The sequence below is a fragment of the Danio rerio genome, chromosome 21 (assembly GCF_052040795.2).
Source record: "Danio rerio strain M-AB ecotype USA chromosome 21, GRCz13ab, whole genome shotgun sequence".
Lineage (NCBI taxonomy): Eukaryota > Metazoa > Chordata > Actinopteri > Cypriniformes > Danionidae > Danio > Danio rerio.
In genome coordinates, this window is record NC_141041.1 from 34,082,202 (window position 1) to 34,103,103 (window position 20,902).

Here is a 20,902-nt window from a genome sequence, read left to right on the forward strand (position 1 = left end):
TATAACAATAATATTTTTACAGTATTGTGACGGTTGAGTTTAGGGGTAGACGTTAATGAAATACCATTTATTTATTTATAATAAATAACAAATGCGGCAAAACGGCCGTTTTTACATCACTGTATAAGCTGGCTTTAGGGTTGGGGTAGACGCTAATAAAATACAATAAATAGGAAACTTAATAAACAATATAAATGATTCCTGTTAATTTCCGGCCGCAACCGTATCTGAGCTAGAAACCGCTCCAGACTCCGTCCGCCAACGGTAAATTTAGCTTGCACTAACCACTTCATTTTAATTTATAAAGAAACTAGACATTTAGAAGGAAAAATGTAGCTATTTTTATAATGGCATCTTAATTCATGGTTTTATTAGCAGTATTGGGGGGGAAATCATTTTACAATCTAAAGTCATTTAGAAAAACTAGTTAAACGTGTTTACTTTTCAAGAATGTATATGTTATTGTGAAAGATTACTTTTTTATTAAACACATCAACTAATGCATTCGTGTTGCTAAAAATACAATGAAATCTATTGTAGATATATTCACACTTGCTTGTCAACTTCTCGAATATTTTGCTCGTTACATGGCAGAATCTAAAAGAGGCATCTATGTATCTACATCTAGAATGTCGTGTTTTCGATTTGTTTTAAAAACACTGACCCCTAGTGCACAAAATGAACAAACGAAAAGAAAAGACTTTTATTCAGTCATCAGCCTCACACATCCACTCAAAACTAAAGAGTTTCCATCATTTACAAAAAAAAAAAAATTGCATGAGTAAAAACTCAGCTTAAATGAAAATGTAAATAGATTACAGTTTCAGTCCTTCTAAGCTACAAAAAATATGTAAACTATCAGGGCAAACTATTTCAAACAGAATAAATACATAAATATTTTTTATGTTCACTTTATCTCCCAAATAGCACGAAGCTCATTTGCACTTTGGATGCATATCTATATATAATGTGCATTTCTCCCGTCCAAAAGAGAAAACGTTTGTCTTTTGTTTTGGATACTGGTGGCCTTCAACACTTTACACATTCAACAACTTTCTGGAAAGGTTACAATAATGCTATATGCATTAACATTAGTGACCATGAACTAAACGTTTGCTAACGGTTTACAGCATTTACCAATATCATGGACAATGAACTAATTAGATATACATCTACTAAACATTACCATGATGAACAAACGCCTTAAACATGATTGTTCATTGTTAATTCATAACCAAATCCTCAACTGTTGTTAAACACACATCATCAAACTGTAGTGTTACTAATATTCTCACCAATCTCATATGCTGCTTTTCCCTCTAAACTAGTATCACATACAGAATCTACTATAATAAAGGCGTAAAGTGCATTTCCCGGGTCAATTTAACACTGCAACACACAAAAAGACAACCTTTCCAGACATTAAATGAGCACTGGACATTGTGTAAATCAGGGGTTCAAAACAAAAACTGGTGTAGAAGCTAACAACAACAACAAAACATTTATAAATACATATAAATAACCATTACTTCAAAGAGTAAGTCAAACATGTAGTCGTCTAGAGATGTAAGAACAATATCATCGTACAAACTATGAGTGTACAAAAACATTAGCGGGACAAGAAGTGAACCAAAGTCCTGTCACCGCTCTTGAGTTTTGACAGCGATACCCACGAGGGCATGGCGAATGGTGCGTCCGTGAAGCATGTAACCGTCTTGCTTGACCATGGCGATGGTTCCAGGCTCCGCTCCCTCGGCTGGAGTATGGCAGACGATTTCGTGCTGATAGGGGTCATATGTGGTTCCCACAGGGGTCATCTTCTCCAGTCCGTGCTTGGTGAAGATGTCCTGCAGCCGCTCCTGAATGTGTGCCAGGTATTGTGCCAGCTGCTGTGCTCCATCGCTCTCCTCAACCGTTAAGTTCTTCTCCAGAAGGTCTGCCACTTCTACCAGGTCACGGCAGAAACTCTGAATCCCTGCAGGAGGACAATTATGCTTAATGTGGAACTGAGAGATTTACGAGACACCAAGGTATGCGTGCATTAAGTGTATAGTTAGTTATACCAAACAATTTGGCGTCCTCTACAAATTTCTGTGTTCTTCTTCTAACATTGTCTGAGTCTGCAACGGCTCGCTTGTATCGCTCCTGTGAAAAGCACAGATAATTAACAATTGACAAAAACTAAATTAGAAACAACAATTAAACATTTAGATACAATGTTAAAAGTGAAGGCCAATATTCACTTGTTAAATATTAATTTGTGCCCAATTTTAAGTCATATCACACATTAAAATGATTTTTATAAGCAACAATCTCTGGATTTGCTGCATCACAGTCACCTATATTTGAACAATTTATAAAAAATGAATCACTTTCTGGCCATTTGATATTAGGCATGGATGTATATATTGCAATTGTGGTTTTTGAAAGCATGACATCACTTTGCAAACGCTTATCATTACCATTTGTTGAGTCTCCTCATTCAGTCTAATAGAGCAATTGGACCTGGAAGCCACATGTGACGTCACACTCAACAAGCAGATAATTCTGATTTGCTTATTATTTGGTGCGAATCGTATGAATATAGCAATTTGTACTACTTATTTAATTAAATGTCAAGCAAGCAAATTTAGATTCATGCCAAATTAGATAAAACAATACTCCCACAGTTTAAACAGTTATAGAACTATATACATTAGGGCTGCACAATATATCGTTTCAGCATCGATAATCATTCGTAACAGTTACATTGCAGAATATAGAATGTATCATTTTCATGTGTTTTTTGAGGCCTGTGACTACATTATGATTTTAAAAGCATTCATGGATGATAAATTGTACCGTTTGTCACTTTATTAATGATCAATTTTACTGTTTTAATAATTTGACAATTACTGAACCTAAATACTGTTAGACTCTGGAAAATGATAAAATGTTATTTGAATTGTTGCTTTTTTATTGTATTGATCTATGCTTTTAGATGGTTTGTTATATTTTATTCAGAACTAAAAATATATTTATATTTTATTATAAATATATTTTATTCAGTCTAAAATTACTAATTCTTTCTAAATAAGAATTTAAAAAAGTCATCTGGTGAAATGGTATTCAAAATAAAAATTAAACTTTTGTTCTAAATATTATCAAAATAAATATCGCAGAATTACAAAATATCAGAGATTTTTCAGATATTGTAAAGGCCTAATATACATGTTTAATAAAATCTATTTAAGATTAAATATAAGAATATAAGATGTTTTTTTATTTAAATTTAAACTGCAAAGCTACTTTTATAATTGAAATAATGTCAAGAAAGCAAAACATCCAGAAAATGTGCAAATTTGGATTGATAAATTATTAAATGAAAAACCTCAATTTAAACCTAAATAATAAAATATAATAATATAACATTCACAGCTAAGGTTAATAAAAAATCTAATTCCATTTTTGTTTAGATTCTGTGTTTTTAATGTGTCTTGACTCCATATATATAGTAAAAAAAAAAAAGAAAAATTTTAGAAATCTTAATCAAAACATTTACAACAAACTGAAATGAGCTCTGTTCAAATGGTAAATTACGGTTACATAGATTATCATTGAGATTGAAAACTGTGTACTTATTACGTAAAAAAACTAAGTTAAACTATTATTATTATTAATAATACTGTGAACAATAATAATATATCTGTCACAATAAGTTTAATGAGTAGTTATGAAGTTTAAAGGACTTTGACATTGAGTGCAAACAAGTATTTTGCCCAAATATTTTTATTTATTTATCCAAACTTTGTCCAAACCTTTGACATTCCGAGTTACACTGATTGTAGTTATGTAGTAGTTGATCATTTTAGGGTGAAGAACCCTACATGTTAACTTCATTGACATGGATTACAATATGTTTTTTTTTTTTATAATCCCAGTAACACTCCACGGTTTTTCCAAAGAGTGCCCTACAACAGGTTAAAGAGTGACAGAGTTGACTCAGCTGAAGTAAAAAAAATTAGTGTGAACTTACGGTGAGGTCGTGAACCTGCTCCTCCAGTTTTCTGGCTCTCATCTCAAGGGTCCGGACGTGTGTGACGGCATGACTGTGGTCGTCATCTCTGTCTTCACCATGGCAGTCGTCACCAGCACTACGCTGCTCTGCCGCAGTGCTAAAGAGGCCTACGGCAGACCTGAAGCCATGAAACAAGAGAACAGCTGCTAAACACTCACTCCTTTCACGTGTAGTATAACGTTACACATTACCTATATATTCTACAAGAATGCCTATTTTAATACAAAGACTGAGCTACTCAGGTTTCTGCAAAAAAACAACAACTATAGAGCGTATTTGACAAAGAAAATGTCAATAAACAACAACTACTATATATAGTTGTTGTGTAATATATATAGTTGTTGTTTAATGAGTTGTCTGACTCCAAAGTATTTACAGTAGCAATTAAAAGGAATCTTTGATTTACATTGACTGTAATAATACACATTATTTCAGGAAAAAATAGATATGGTTATTGTACATTTTATTCACATCCACACAACTGTTACTTAATAGAACAAATATACTAAGACTGAGCAATATGGCAAAAATGCAATCTCGATAATTATTTTCCATATTGAGCGATAACAACATATATTTCGATAGAAGTTGCTAATGCTTCCAGATTTAAAAGAGTATCCTAACAGTGACTGAAGCCACAAAAATTGGAGGGTCTGTTAAACGCCCTAACATATTCTCGGCCGATAAATCTTCGATGGCTAAGAATTCTATGCATCTCTACACATTTTTAGATTCCCATCGTTGCACGATTCTGCTGTGTAATTGGTTCTTAGATCATATCAGCTGTGCTCTTATCATTGTCATAGACAATTTTCTTAATCGCAATTCGATGTAATATCGTATATTAGCCCAGCTCTAAGATATACTACTTTAAAAAAGAAAAAATAACCACAAATTACCACTAAAAAAAGTAATAATATACTCAAAATATATGTGATTTTGCAATCTAGGTCAGTTTGGATGAAGAGTATTGTTATTTTAACAATTATCAACAATATTTCTTAAATGTACATATGCTTTTTTTGTTTGAAATTCAATGTCACTATTGAATCACAATGCAATTAAATAGTAAAAAACTAAATTTATGAAATCTAGGCTACTAGTCCTAAACAACATAAAATAATCTGCAATGCTTTCAAGCAAAATAGATTTTACAGGTATAAATCCAGTCTTTAAGAGGTGTTAGATATGGGGAAAAAATCTAAATGTACAAAAGTTTTTCCACATAAATATTACTCAAAATATATATATATATTTTCCCCACCAAATCAACTAAACCTGCTCCATATACAAAGATTTTAGAAATTATAGCATTTACAAACACTTGATCAAGTTAATCATGTATATTTTAAGGACTTGGCGCATTTGAAGAGTGCAATTCACTAATTTGAAAATATTTTGTCCGTTTTTAGAAAATATAATTTTTCTCTTTCAGATCAAAAGTAAGTAAATTTGTTAAAAAATAGACAAAGAACCCCAATTCTAATTTTGTTCCAGTGTTTTAGGTAAACTGTGGCCACAATCATGTTAAATAACAAGCACTATATTTAACTATAAAGAGAGAAGAAAATTGCCCACAATTAATCAATATTTTCAAGTGTGGGTTTCCACTTTGGTTTATATAAATACACATAAAGATTTTGCTTTATGTTGTTAAAAACAATTAAATAACAAAAAACGAGCAAGCTACATAAAACACGCCATATAACCATTTTAATAAATTCTTACATCAGTAATGATGCATAATGTAGGTTGAATTTGATCCAAAGGATCAGAAGTGACTGCAAATGCCTAAACAAAAGGAGGGCTGATAACATATGACCGGCTAGTATCAGTACGACTCGTAAAGAAAATTAGGTATGCAATAGAAGCCATTCATCACCATGAGTAACGTTAATTACAGGTTTAATTCGTCTAACGTTAACGTTAATCTGTGAAAACAAATGAGCCGTGGGATTGAGGATTACTCGAGTGAAAGTAAACACCAAACAAACACTTCTTTACAGTAAACAGGGGGAAGAGAATAAGTTTTCCACAACATCCGACAGTGTCTTAGTATATATTATAATAACAGTGTTGTTGATATATTTATTAACCTGTGACTGCGGAGGATAAAGCGTGTAACGTTTAAAGACACAGATGTAGCGTTACGTGTATAGTTTTTTTCAATGTGCCAGATGTGAGTGCTCGCGAAATCTTGCCAAATACCGTAAAAACACCATTCAATCACAAAGTGACTTGCTGTTAACACATCTTGGCGTTTGTAAAGCATTTAACTGATATTGGTTTTATGTTTAAGTGTTGTGAGCTGTGGTCCCGGCTAAACCGTTAACTCGCTCGTTAGCCTGTTAGCAGCGGGGCTTCCCCGCAACACTTTAAACGGTCAAAATGACGACACTATAAACTAAAACCTAATTTTCCTCACATAAATCGCACACTTGTATGAATGTTTTTCGGTAAACGTCTTTTTACCTGGTGACCGCACTTGGTGTTAACCTGCACAGATCGATCGGATTTCTTCTCGTTACGGACAGAAAGCGCACGGCCATTTCCTCAGTCGAGTATCTGTACGGGTGGTCGGAGCGCGTGACATGCTCGGTGAGTCATGGTTCAGAATCAGTGAATCGACTCACTAAGCGACTCTAATGAATCTCTCTTTAAATGATTGTGCAAAAATAAAACAATACATCAGAAAATTGTTATTGTAAAAGCACAGAATTAAACGGATGTAGGTTTTTTTCTTAAGTGCCGTATTTGGCTGGTTAAATACTGTACTGGACAACACTTAATAATAATCTTCCTCACGGGGTTGTAATCCTTTTCTACACGTGCCCCAAAGGCAAAGACCACCCACCCAGATTCACAGGCAAGGCAACTCGGAGACCCCTGACATGAAGTAGCAGGTTTGGTAGACTGTATTTTATTTAACAAACGCGTCGCTATCACATTACGCATTAAACCAAAAAGATAAATAAATATATAAGCATATAATTTATTTAGTATATTTAACCTGTCTTATGGAACGGACCCCCTGTAGTACCCTCATGAATTTTTAATGGTCTGAGGACCCCAAGCTGACACCATAGATCTAGTTTATAAATTTTCACTATTTTCTCATTATGGCAAAACATAAACTCGCAAATTACAAACTTAAAGCAAGCTTATGTTTTGCAGTTATGCGGAAAAAAGTCAAAAAGTACTAAAGTTTTAAAGATATAAATCTGCGATATTGACCTTTGACAAAGAACAGCAAGATGAAACTACAAGTATGTTAGAAAGCCAGAACTGTGAGAAATTTGCAATTGTAACTTATTTTCTTCTCAGTATTGAATAATATAAACTCCCAAATTGTTTGAAAGTAATTCCACTTTCGAAAGGAACTTTGTAACTTGCTTTTGTGAGTTTACATCTCACAATTATACAGAAAGAATTGCAGGTAGAAGCGTCAGAAGTGTGAGTTTCTACCAGCTCTGACACTTTTCCAACTAACTCAGATTTTATTTTTGCAATTGCGAGTTTATGCATCAGAATTTAGTTTTATTAACTAGCAAAAAGGCTAGTCTGAGATTAATGTAAACTTTAAAAAAGTCACAATTAACTATATTAAAATGTAGCAGAAAGGGTCTTCTTTAGATTCATGTAAACCTACCGCTTTGTTGCCTATTTCATAGCTTTCAGAAAAAGAAAACAGTCTATTTGAGGACAGGCCTGGTAGGACTGTGTGGCATTTCAAAAATGTGGTGGAGCAGCATTGTTTTGCAATGTTTAGTGGTTATTTTTGTATTTAGAACTGCATTTTAGGAGCTGTATACTACATTTAAAGGTTGGGGATGATTAAAAAAAGTAGAATAAACTTTATTCAACTATTAGAATTACCATATTTTATCCATAACCTACAGAAGATAATGCATATAGTATTAAGTTATACTACTTACATAAAAACACACACACACACACAAAAAACATCAGTCTTTTTTTCCTTTGGATTGCAACCCATGGGGTGTTTACTGTATATATCAATAACATTAATTGTAATTTTTAATATCAATAGCATCACTTGCAGCAGACTGAATTTACAGCACTATGGTAAACTCTGACACCTTTACTGCATCACATAGCTGAAAAATAAATGTTTTTTAAAAAGATTAAAAAATCATACACAACTGAAGAAAAAGGATCATCTTCAAGTGGCGGTCTCTAAAATTAAACCAATAATAGTCTTGTGAAGTAAATATTGTGCCCACTACTACTATAAGAACTAAATAGGAAAAATTTACTGTCAACCGTCATTGAGGTTTGGTTGGTTTTATATTCACACATTTGGACTTTCAGCTTCTTAAAATTTATTTTTTAAAGTTTTCTTTTGAAATTCTAAATAGGGAAATCTTATTAGCAGCTAATACTATCAAAGTATGGCATTGTTCAAAGTCAGTTTAATAGTGTTAATGTTGTTTTACTATCATTCTTACATGTGATTTCAGACCAAATACACAAAGTAGCATAGTAAACAATGTGTGATCAAATGTGTGATTGTAAAATCTACTTTACCTCTATCCAATAATCCTTTACACAGCTTTTAATAATTAATTAATTAATTAATTAATTAATTAATTCCAGCCACAACCAAACACTGGGTAACACCTATACATTCTTGCATTCACACACAAACACACACTAGGCCAATTAAGCTTAATCAATTCACCTATATGTCTTTGGACTGTGGGGGAAACTGGCGGAAACCCACTCGAACACAGGAAGAACATGCAAATTCCAACTGACCCAGCCAGGCTGAAACCAGTGACCTTCTTGCTGTGAGGCGATCGTGCTACCCACTGCGCCACCGTGACGCCCAAAACTTTAAATCACCTATTTTAAATTCATCATCATCATCATCATCATCATGCTTCCTTTTAAAGCATTAGTGAACGTTTTTGCCATGTTTCTATACAATTACATGCTTGAATGTATCTTAACTGTTGGCTTAAATACCTTAAGTGTGTATATGTCAGAATTATCAATTACGCTTGATAATATTAGTATACAGAGCTCCACAAAGCCATTTTTGAAAACACATTTATTACAAACATTCATACATTCATGAATTTTCCTTTGGCTTAGTCGCTTATTCTACCACAGCAGAATGAACCACCAACTATTCAAGGATATTTTTCCGGCCCTTCAAGCCACAGCCCAGTACTTTGAAACACCCATACACTTAAATTCACACATACACGCACACTTATACTTAATACAAACAATCACATCGATATTGCAAAGAACAACAACTGCAATGTAGAAAAATGATTATGTTTTTTAAACAGTTTTTATGTACAAAGTCAAAATAAATAAAATCTGCTCAATTAAGTGCCCTAGTGTTAAAAATGAACATCTTTAAAAAGCAAATATTAACACTGTATCTGAGGACTGACAGAAATCAGCAGGAAAACCACATCAGTATCCAGTGGCAGTAAAAATGACATTTTTTTTTTTTTACAGAAGTCGGACACTCTTTTTAACTTTTATATCAAACAAATAAATGTTTATAAAACACTTTGTTTCCTGAACATTCCCTTATCATTTTCATGCATCTATATAACATTCAATTTTATTTACATCCAGACCACCATCAAACAAACGTTCAATTGTCCCCTGAAAACGTCAACAGACTTTCACTGTAACCAAAGCCATTGATCCTCAGACACTGCCCATTACTTCACTTTCTTTGACTCCCATTCCTAAATATGAGAAGAAAAATGAGAGGAACAAAATAAATACATATTATTATTGACATATCTTAAACATCGTGTACTAACTTCAAGTAATGCACATTAAATGAGACTCAAAACCTGAAGTTAATGGGTCAGATAAGGAAGATATCCAAAGTATGTACTGTTGGTGTGCCTCCAAGGACATGGTTGGGAAACACTGAACAATCACCTGAACAATCATCTCAGGTACTGATTAAGTGCTTTATTCAGTGGTAAATGTTACCAGTACGAGTTTGAATACCATTTTATTTGACATCTATTGCTATACTGAATAGCGGAAGCAGATCGCTTATTACAGATCTTGAAAATAAAATATCTAGCAAACATAAAGTTTAAGTGCAAAGCAACAATGTCAGTCACTCAGCGTGTACATCATTTAATCATGTTAAAGTGGTTTAATGTATACTAAATATATTATAAACTTGTCCATTTCAGTGAGAATGCAATCTAAATTTCTTTGGTATTTAAATGTCTCTGTCGTGTCGCATCTAGAAGAGAAAGCCAAATTGCTTTTCTCTGGAATCTTGTTGCATCGTGTGTTTTAAGGACACAGTGTAAGTTTGTTTTGTATCATTTATCTTATTTATGGATGTTTGTGCAACTGTATACCTTAGCTTTCTGCATGACATTTCCTTTAGCGGATGCATAGATGGAAAGTGGGCGTTTCTTCATTTCAGATGCACAGTTGACCGGCACAGTGGCATCAGTGTAAAGATGTTCCTTCTTCTTAACTGAAGCCTATTAAAATACAAAATTTCACTTCAACTTATTTGAAGTGACTTATTTTCTTTAATTTGAGTGATTAAAAACTCTCAATTCAGATTTTTTTCTTTTATTTAAGTGATTAAAACTCTCAATTCAGACTTATTTTCTTTGATTTGAGTGATTAAAACTCTCAATTTTGACTTTTTTCTTTTATTTAGTTATTAAAACTCTCAAGTCTGACTTTTTTTCTTTGATTTTAGTAATTAAAACTCTCAATTCTGACTTTTTTCTATTATTTAATTGATTAAAACTCTCAATTCAGATTTTTTTCATTTATTCACTGTAGGTGATTAAAACTCTCAATTCTGACTTTTCTCTTTTATTAAAGTGATAAAAATTCTCAATTCAGACTTATTATCTCTGATTTTACTGATTAAAAAAATCTTAATTGTGACTTTTTTTAGATATCTGGTTGTAATTGTAAGATATAAATGCTTGTAATTGTAAGACAAATTAAAATTTCCTCCTCAGAATTGGACTTTGCAGCTAAAAAGTAAATTAATATATAGAAAAAACAAAGTACATATATGTAAAGTATATATCTCACAAGTAATTTTTTATTAACTAGCAAATGCAAAATCACAATTACCTTAATTAACCACACAGTACTCTAAAGCAGAAGTCAATACAAAATCAATCTCACAATCCTATTTTATTTCACAGCATAACAATATTTTTTAAAGGGTTAGTTTACCCAAAAGTGAAAATTCTGTTATTAATTCCTCACCCTCATGTCCTTCCAATCTCCTGAGAGTTTAGTTCATCTTCTGAACACAAATTAAGATATTTTAGATGTAATCTGAGAGCTCCCTCATTCATAAACTGTAAAAAACGTCTTTGTTGCTTTACTTTTTCCGCATCAGAACAGTGTCTGTGTTTACTGTTACGACTGAAGTTTATTTATTTGTTTATTATTGCGGATTATACTCTTTTTCTTTTGTCCCGCCTCCTTGCTGTTTTTCTGTTGTCTTATAGGCTCCCACGCCGGCGTGATTCCCTGCTCTGATTGGCTGCTGGTCTCCGAGGCCTGTATATAACGGAGCTTCCGGCAGGGATCGGGGAGCTCATTTCTGCTGCGTTCGGTGTTTGGAGTGGAGCTCCTGGGTTTCCCTCACCCCTTCAGCCGACGACCAACAACAACCAACTTTGTATTGATGACCATCATATGTTTAAATATTTTTGAGAGTTTGAGCGTGTAGGGGTGATCTGCCTATTTATTTGATTAATTTTGACTTTGTTTATGTTAGGGAGTAAGGTAAGATTCTTGTATTTTTCTTTAAATAGTAATAGGAATAGGTAATTTAGTGGATTTATTTTATAGATTCTTTTGTTTGTTATTTTGGCCTGTGGTCACCCTGACGAAATGCTCATTTATATAAACCCTATTTTTCTATAATAAATATCTTCATATATACTCTCAATTGAGTGTGTGAGTTTGGTTGTCGACCGAAGGGAATCTTTTGCTTTAAGTTTTGTTTAGTTTGGGAAATCTACCACCCCAACACATTTGTTTTTTCTTCGTTTATTATGCCCTTTTGTTTCCCCTAGACTTGGGGCGTAATATTACTAAGAAGGAATATGTGGCGCACCATTACCTGACATGGGAAAAAGATTTTGGTGCACAAAAAGTGTTCTTGGAGCTTTGTGTGATAACAGTTCAACCACAGAAGTCACATGGAATCATTTGACAATGATTTTTGGTTCCTTTTTTTAGACTAAACAAGGGGTGGGAATCTTTAGGGACTTTATTTTTTCAATTTTTGATGTTGCAAATACATCTTTAAAACTTTCTATTGTGGGAAAGTTTCTATGTTTTTGTTTATGAATGGATTCTCGGCCAAAATTATTTGTTTTATTAACAAAGTTATATTCAGCATGAACAAGCTCTGAATGTACCACTGAAACACCAGATCACAAAAAAGCAATTATAAAGAAGGAACAGTTCTTAATCCAAAAAGTGAGCATTGCATATTTTTGTTGTTGTTTGTTAAGTATTGGTTAAAAGTTTCTAAAAGTCTTAAGTTTGTCCATCTTTGTGCAAATTAAGCAAATTCAGGAGCATGCGATTATTGATGCTTAATATTTTTTTTTGTTTCTAACTCTAATTTAATTATAAGATCTATTCTAAACTTTTGAGAATTTATTCAGAATCTCTAGAGGAAGAATTGTGATGCACTGATGAATCAATTTTTACTCCCACCCCTACTTTGAAGGTCTCGAAACTCTCGAATTTCTCTCGGATTTCATCTAAAATATCTTCATTTATTCTCAGGAGATTGGAATAACACGTGAGTGAGCTTTTATTAACAGAATTTTCATATCTTTGTAAACTAAACATGCCATCAAAATGTTTAACAAAAATAAAGTACACTCTCTCACAGTGAATTCTTTTTTTTTTTTTTTTTTAATAATGACACTTTTACTAATCAAGCTGTCACATGTGGTTGTCCAATAGCAAACCACAATGGTCCAATCAATTTCCATACCTTTTTTCTTGTCCGAGAAGCAGTTTCACACAGATAAGCATATAACTTCTGTTTCATGTCAAGAATACCTTAATCGTGGGTTTCTTTTCCTGAGGCGCCCCCAGCATTCCTCCGGTCAGAGATTTCTTCAGTTTCTCCTTCACTTCTGTGAGTCTCAGCTCCAGGTCGACTCGCTCAGCTTCTTTCTGACGACAGCTTTCCTCCAGCTGGGCCAGACGCTGCTCCATGGCTTTCTTTTTTAGATCTGTTGAATACACAAACATGAATACACACCTAACATTAAAAATGCCTCTGTTATGGGCAGCCAATGAAAAGCACATTTTGCTAACATAGGTTGGTTTGAGCAAGATGTCAATATGGAAATACAGACGTGACTCATTTCAGACAGTTCAGAATCAATTGCTTCTTTTTAGGATATATGAAATGCTTGACATGCAAGTTACAATCATGATCGTTTTTAAACGTTTTAAATATTTATCAGCTTCACTGTAGAGAAATTTCTGAAAGTTGAATCTGTTAATCTGTGAGGAATCACATTCAAGCAACAAAGTAGGTTCTTCCTCTCAAGTCTAACCAGCAGGCACACAACCTCGTAAGACATTAATATTAGGTTAGATTTAGGTCATGACTTCAGGTGACCAAAATTCAATGTCTAGCCAGACAAGCTAAGCTAAATTTGTATATCCCATCCTCATATTGATTCATTTCTACCCCTTGCTTTAGGATCTCGGTATTGGGTACCTTTGGCAAGCAGCAGATTTAAATGTGAATTTTAATGTGAAGAGGTGGTCGCTGTTTTTAGTACTATTAAATGTTGTTTAATGTTTAAGTGTGTGATATGTTACATATGTTGACAATCTATTACGCTGCAGAACTAATCGCGCCAAGAGGGAACAATAAAGCTTACAATATAGTAAAAGTATATATAAAAAAGAAAAGTGTCTTTAGAAAAAATTATTTCTTGACATGTGAGTTGGTTCACATGATTCACTCTTCAGAAATGTAAGAGCAAACATCGATGCTCCCTGAATTTCAGTGCATTGTGAAGGTTTTAAGTGCACTGAAAGTATTTTAGTATTACGACAGCCCCTAACACGGCCTACTCCCTGATAACTGCCCTTACTACTGAACAAGAGAGCTGACTGTGACACAGCCTCTGAGTATTTTTTACACCCTGAAGAAAGATAGATATCTGTAACAAACGTAAATGAACTGCTTTCATGACTGAAAAGGTGATATTTGACAGCAGATGGCGCCATTCTCCATGTTTTTGACTGACACAAACATGTCGATTCTATTTCATTCTTTGAGTCGTTCACCTGTTGCATTTTTGATCCCTTTTCTCACTTCACTCCGTTCGGAGCGCAGTGACACCAGGCTTTCCTTGATTTCTTCTTTCTCTTTCTCCAGCTGCTCTTTCTCATTTAGAAACCGTCGTGCGTCTTCTTCCGCCCTCGTTTTTCCATATTTACCATAGTGATTCACAGCTAAAATAGGACAAAGTCAGTCCAAATTTACATTTCATGAGTATTAAAGTTAAAGAACACTATAGCCTATATGATACTCGAAATGCAAACGTACAGGAGCCGTGTCGCTTCACTGTGATCTGAGTGTCACCCTTGGCTGTATCCACACTGGACATGGAGGAATAACGCTTCAGTTTTGACTCATTCTCCTCCGCCTGCTGGAAAATGAGACGTAATTATAGTTTGTGTAGAAACAAAACTTGGAAGAACCTTCTGTAAACATCTAAACTTCCTGCCTTTCAGTAAGTTAGGATGTACTTAAGCATTACACCGTGTGTTTATTTAAGGTTTTTTTAGAAGAAGTTCCTTTTATAAAGAAACATATTTGCATTGTCTGAAGATTTGTTGCTGACTAGACATAACAAAAGGCTGTTGCAGAACATTATCACACAACACCGACAGAAGTGGTTGTTGCTGGATTTCACGGCAATGGAAAAGCAAACTAAAACTCTGTGGTGAACAACTGAAACTTACTTTTTAATAACAAAACATCTCAGAAACCAAATCAAATCAGTTCTCATTATGCTTTTGAATGTAAGAATGTACACACCTGTAAACACTAAGATTTATTCAAATGTTTCTCCTGTCCTCATTTATACAATCAAAAATTCATTTAAAACTGCAATAATGTGCAATATTATTACATTAAAGAGTTAATTCAATAATAAAAGATCAATTTAACATAAATGTCACATTATAGACATTTTCTTTTTATTTCAGGTGTGCTACATTGTGAGCTAAACTTCTTACCAGGATACTTTCATAGGGAACTTCATCGTACATCCGTGGGTCTGAAGTTGCCCATCTATAGCATAAAAAAAACTTTGCATGATAAATATTATTCAAAAACACACATTTCTGTCCACATTCCAAAAGAAACACGCTCAATGAAGCACTCTCTCTGAGACAATTAACCCAGATGACTTAAACTACACACAAAACAATTTTTTTTAAATGAATGGGGAGATGATCACTGTGAACCCCCTGAATCATTCAGATTTACTTAAATTACCTGATAAAGTCTTGTCACCTATTCAAGTTTTAGGAACAACAAATAATAACTTGATCATTTTGTATCAGAAGTGGCTGATATGAAAGGCAAAGACCTCTAGATTACGCTTATTTTTACCAAAATAAAATATGATCAAGCCTTGATTTTTAAGGACAGTAAGGTCTGACTTTGGTTAGACAAAAATCTTGCCACTTAACAGAAATAATGTGCAGTATAGAATTTAAAGCCATGGTGCAGTACAACTGGGATCGATGACAAGACTTTTTTCAGGTAGTGTAGAAGGCAAAGCAGTTTAATATCACTAACAAAATACAGTACAAGCAATAATGCCACTCATCAAAGACAGCGACTACACTACTTAAGACAACACAATAAATCCTAATTATTTGTTTCAGCCGTCATGGACGTCTATGATCATGCCTTCAAACGGTGCATCCTACAAAGGATGCAGCCCCTAAACAGCTTGTATTCTCAGCTATACTCACAGAAAAGAGTTTCTTGCTGCGTTCTGTATGCTACTGATGGTGTCCACATCCACATAGTCATAATGCAGCTCCTCGGGGACGGTGGCGCTTCCTGCTTCAGCCAACAAAACACCTAGCCAGCGACCCATCTCCACAGAACAGCTTGCCTGAGGTTAATTACAAAACCAGATGAGCAAAGTGTCTTGACAAACTTTTTTAACATCAATTAGCCTTCTGTTAGCAAGAATTAGCACGTTTCTAACATGAAGTACTACGATTTTAACAATTCATAATAATTCACTGCTAATTCATGCTACAGACTTCTTGATTCTCTTAGAAGTAAAGGTAGTCAATGGGAGCTGTCAATGGGCCAGTACTTTTTTAAACGGTACATATTTGTACCTAAAGGGTCCATAATGGTACCTCAAATATACTTTTTAGGTACATTTGGGTACTAATATGCACCTTTTAGGTACCACTGTGGACTATGTGGTTACCAATATGTATCTTTTACAAAGGCACTGCCCCTGTGACAGCTCCTGTACCTTTATTTCTGCGATTGTAAAGTTAGAAGAGGTGAATTGCATGAATTGCATGAATTAACATGTATTTAGTGAGGTGACACAGTGGCTCAGTGATTAGCTCTGTCGCCTCACAGCAAGAAGGTTGCTGGTTCAAGTCCCAGCTGGGTTAGTTGGCATTTCTCCCCGTGTTTGTGTGGGTTTTCTCCGGGTGCTCCAGATTCCCCCCACAGTCCAAAGACATGTGCTATAGGTGAATTGAATAAACTAAATTGTCCATAGTGTACTGGTTTGCAGTCGGAAGGAGATCCGCTGCTTAAAACATATGCTGGAATGGTTGACGGTTTATTCCGCTTTGGCAACCCTTGAAAAAAAATAAGGGACTAAGCCGAAGGAAAATTAATGAATGAACATGCATTTAGTGTGCTTTTATAGCATGCAATACCTTGCTAGCAATAATAAGCATAATGAAAATTTTCACCCATAAATAAAATTTAATGCCATTTTTAGGATTTTTCAGAGCCATTTATTATTTATGAGTCAGATCAGTTAGAATAGACATAGCCTAAAACTTCAAATCACCCTGAAGCTCTGACATGAGTTTGGTGGCAGTAGCTTGAAAACTCTAGGAGGAGAAGCGTTTATAAATTTGGTTTATTAGTATTTTAATACATTTTTTTTGCTAAGCCAAGATTTCCCATTTATCTCCTGAAAGATCATAAATTGTACCAAAGATCTGTGCTATTACCTCAAGTGCAGCCACTTCTGTACTTGCTCGCATGATGCGGAAGGCAAAAGGATGTTTGGGTCCAAGTCCAGGTAAAACATCTACACCATGAAGAGCTAAAGCTCTAACATGGGTGTGAACGTCTCCTCTGTCCTTATGAAAATACAGAGTCCTGTTCCTCACACAACACCAGCGCTCCTTCCAGCACTGGTTGACCAGGACGTTCAAGTAACCTGACAGAAGAAATAAAAACTTCAGAAACTTTCAGGATAGACTGGAAAAGTCGAACTATGACAGTTTCTGTCCCTCACCACAACGAGGATTGTCATCCAGGTGGAAAAGCATGTTCGTTTCGCCCGGCAAAGACGGCTTCTTCTTGGAGAAACTGATGATGCGGTTGATTTTCCTGCCAGCAGCTCGACTCATAGATCCAGTTAGCTCAGAAAACGTCCCTTTCTTGGCCTTTCCTACAGGAATAAACAGAGGAAGCGTCTTAAGAGGATGCATTGAGTGCAAAGACAATATTCAGAACATATGTTTGGATCCTAGTAACAAAAAGGAATAAGTTTCTTGCGACATTGGATTCTGGAGTGTTTTTGTACACACTTTAAATCAGGATGCATCTATAATGCTTGAAAAGTCAGCCAACAGAAACAGAGGTTATTTTTTAAAAGCCTAAATTAAAATATAATAAATAAATAATTATAGGCGACATGTCGGCTCAGTGAATAGCACTGTCACCTCACGACAAGAAGGTTGCTGGTTTAAGTCCTGGTTGACATTTGTGTGGACTTTGCATGTTCTACACCTATTCACCTATTGGGTTTCCTCCGGGTGCTCCAGTTTCCCCCACAGTCCAAAGACATGCAGTATAGGTGAATTGAGTGAACTACAGTTGCAATCAGAAATATTAGCCCCCCTGTTTATTTTTTTAAAATACATTTTGTTAAATGAAGAGATTTTTTTCAACACATTTTTAAACATAATAGTTTTAATGACTCATTTCTATTAACTGTTTTTTTGCCATTTATTGGATATATATCAGTAGCATCAGTATTGCTTTTTTTTAAATATTTTTATTATAAAAAGCTGCTTGAAGTACTACAACTTAATAAAGTAAAGCAAAACAGAAATACATGATTACAAAATTGCTAATAAAAATGACTAATATACACAGTACCGCCACTCCCTGTGTGCAGAGTATGCAGGTTGGGTAGGGCACCAACTCTGGAGGAGGCACCATCTCGGTTGCTCAAAAATAATAGTATAGTAATAATAATAATAGTATTAATAATAATTTATTAATATTAACAAAAAAACAGTGTAAATAAAAATATATTGATATTATATTAAAAAATGCATTTTATGGCAAACACACAAAAACATGTGATGTAATTTTTTTATGTTTGCAGCTGTTGGCAGCGTATGATTATAAATGATGCAAGTTCCAACTCTATACCCAAGAAAAGACAACAACAGTCTGGAGTCGAGAAGAGGAAAAAAAGTACAAGATTAACAGACAGAGGATTTAGCACAGAGGACCATCCATCTCTATAGGTATAGAGAGGGTTTTATTCCTTACCCTTTATACCCTGTAATTAGGAATTTTTCTGCAAAAGACATGTCCGTGATTTTGATGTAAACTATTATTTTAAAATGTAATTCAAGAGTTCACACTTAGCTGATGATTGATAGTAAAGCTAGTTTGGCGTGCTGTCCCGGGAGAGAGCCCTGAGCTTATAAGATCCTCGAGCCCTGGGCTCCCTCCCGTTGCAAGGTGAGAGGGGAGTTTGAGCTCAGGTAGATCTCGATGACTCCCCTTCTTGCTTGTTGTAGCTAAGTGTCGGATATGTATGCTGAAAGGTGTACTCAGAGTTTAGCTAATGTATTTTGATTAATTGTTTAGATTGCTTGTTTTTAAACTGTGGGAGGAAACCGGAGGACCCGGGGAAAACCCACGCGACCACGGGGAGAACGAGCAAACTCCGCACAGAAATGCTGTCTGGTTTGGAAAGGAATTAAACCAGGGGCATTCTTGCTGTGAGGCAAAAGCGCTAATCGCTGGCCACCGTGACGCCCGTTTGAAAGGAGGGAAAGTAGGGTTGGGTGGGGGGGTTTCTTCAAGATGAAGATATTGAGATGAGAAAAGTCTGGTTATTTATAGTGAGTTAAGGATCGTCTGATAGGATAATCAGTCATTAGCTAAAGTTGGAACAGCTGTGAACAATCATAAGCACGTGATCCTCTCGAAATTTGTTTATGAATAAACTTCACATATTTGAATGTTTAAGTATAATTTTGAGTATGTATATGCACACACACACACACACACACACACACACACACACACACACACACACACACACACACACACACACACACACACACACATATATATATATTAAGCCCTACACATACATTAAGACACCACATCTTTATATTATTTATTATTTAAAATGTATAAAAAAAATCATTTTGGCTAAAGGTTACATTTATTATCGTTCCTAAATGAACAGCTTTTAAATAAAAACACAACTTCAACAAAAGGAGCAAGCATCCAAAACATTTCTAACAACATCTGCTGAAATCTGAGGTGGTAATGCACGTGACAACACAAACCTAAAAAAAAGAGAGAAAAGAAGGATGTGACAAACTGAGTGGACAAACTCTACGCTCAGGTTTCATCAAAGACACAGGAAGAACTGCAGAGAGCAGAGCTACATCCTTCCTGAGTTCCTAAAGCCATTGTTTCAGTGACATCAACTAACAAAAGGAAACCTACTGCACCTGGAAAACTCGCTCTGACCCCGAAATCATTCGCCAAGCAGAGAAGCTCACAGATTATGTCCATACTGGGGATGCCGGGATGAATTGATTGTTGATAATCCTTTAACACCAGAACTACCTGAATGGCCACAGGCTCAGCAGTAAACTGACCGTTCTGAATAGACTGTACTGGATGTCACTTTTGTAAAGTCATGTTTACTTTTGAAGCTTCTAATGAAGTCAGACAGTATATTATTATATTAAATTACATTGTACACTCTTTATTATGTAAACCTTACTAGTACGGGGTTAGACCCCCTTTTGCCTTCAGAACTGCCTTAATCCTTTGTGACATAGATTTAACAAGGTACTGGTAATACTCCTCAGAGATTTTGGCAGATATTAACATGATAGCATCACGCAGTTTCAGCAGATTTGCTGGCTGCACATCCATGATGCGAATCTCCCGTTTCACCACATCCCAAAGGTGCTCTATTGGATTGATTTCTGGTGACTGTGGAGGCCATTTGAGTACAGTGAACTTAAGGGACCAGTCTGAGATGATTCGCACTTTATGACATGGCATGTCATTCTGTTGAAAGTAGCAATCAGAAGATGGGTACACTGTGGTCATAAAGGGATGGCCATGGTCAGCAACAATACTCTTTTTAGTTTTTACAACAAAAAAGGTAGGCTGTGGCATGGACAAAATGCTCAATTGGTCCTAATGGGTCCAAAGTATGCCAAAAAATATCCCCCACACCATTACACCACCACTAGCCTGAACCGTTGATACAAGGTAGGATGGAT

The 20,902-nt window shown here is 34.9% G+C and overlaps 3 protein-coding genes across 5 annotated transcripts in view; all 3 read right to left on the reverse strand.

Annotated features, from left to right (window-relative positions):
- timd4 (T cell immunoglobulin and mucin domain containing 4) overlaps positions 1 to 20,902 on the reverse strand; it is a 1,098,921-nt gene that overhangs the window by 1,048,194 nt on the left and 29,825 nt on the right. The gene's annotated exons all lie outside the window — the stretch shown is intronic.
- On the reverse strand, positions 680 to 6,628 carry grpel2 (GrpE-like 2, mitochondrial). Its single transcript, NM_001288663.1, is given in 4 exon segments — positions 680 to 1,975; positions 2,064 to 2,145; positions 4,016 to 4,175; positions 6,530 to 6,628. Coding segments are annotated over 4 exon segments (654 nt in total). The 5' UTR covers positions 6,607 to 6,628; the 3' UTR covers positions 680 to 1,640.
- Positions 9,115 to 20,902, reverse strand: part of afap1l1b (actin filament associated protein 1 like 1b) — a 52,105-nt gene continuing 40,317 nt past the window's right edge. The window contains exons 11-19 of one of the 3 annotated variants that reach the window (XM_087300321.1): positions 17,638 to 17,793; positions 17,348 to 17,559; positions 16,100 to 16,245; positions 15,353 to 15,407; positions 14,658 to 14,757; positions 14,396 to 14,563; positions 13,145 to 13,320; positions 10,435 to 10,563; positions 9,115 to 9,792 (exon numbers count right to left, since the gene is read on the reverse strand). In XM_087300321.1, coding sequence (XP_087156447.1) covers positions 9,766 to 9,792; positions 10,435 to 10,563; positions 13,145 to 13,320; positions 14,396 to 14,563; positions 14,658 to 14,757; positions 15,353 to 15,407; positions 16,100 to 16,245; positions 17,348 to 17,559; positions 17,638 to 17,793 — 1,169 coding nt within the window. In that variant the 3' untranslated portion in view covers positions 9,115 to 9,765. 3 annotated transcript variants of the gene reach the window in all.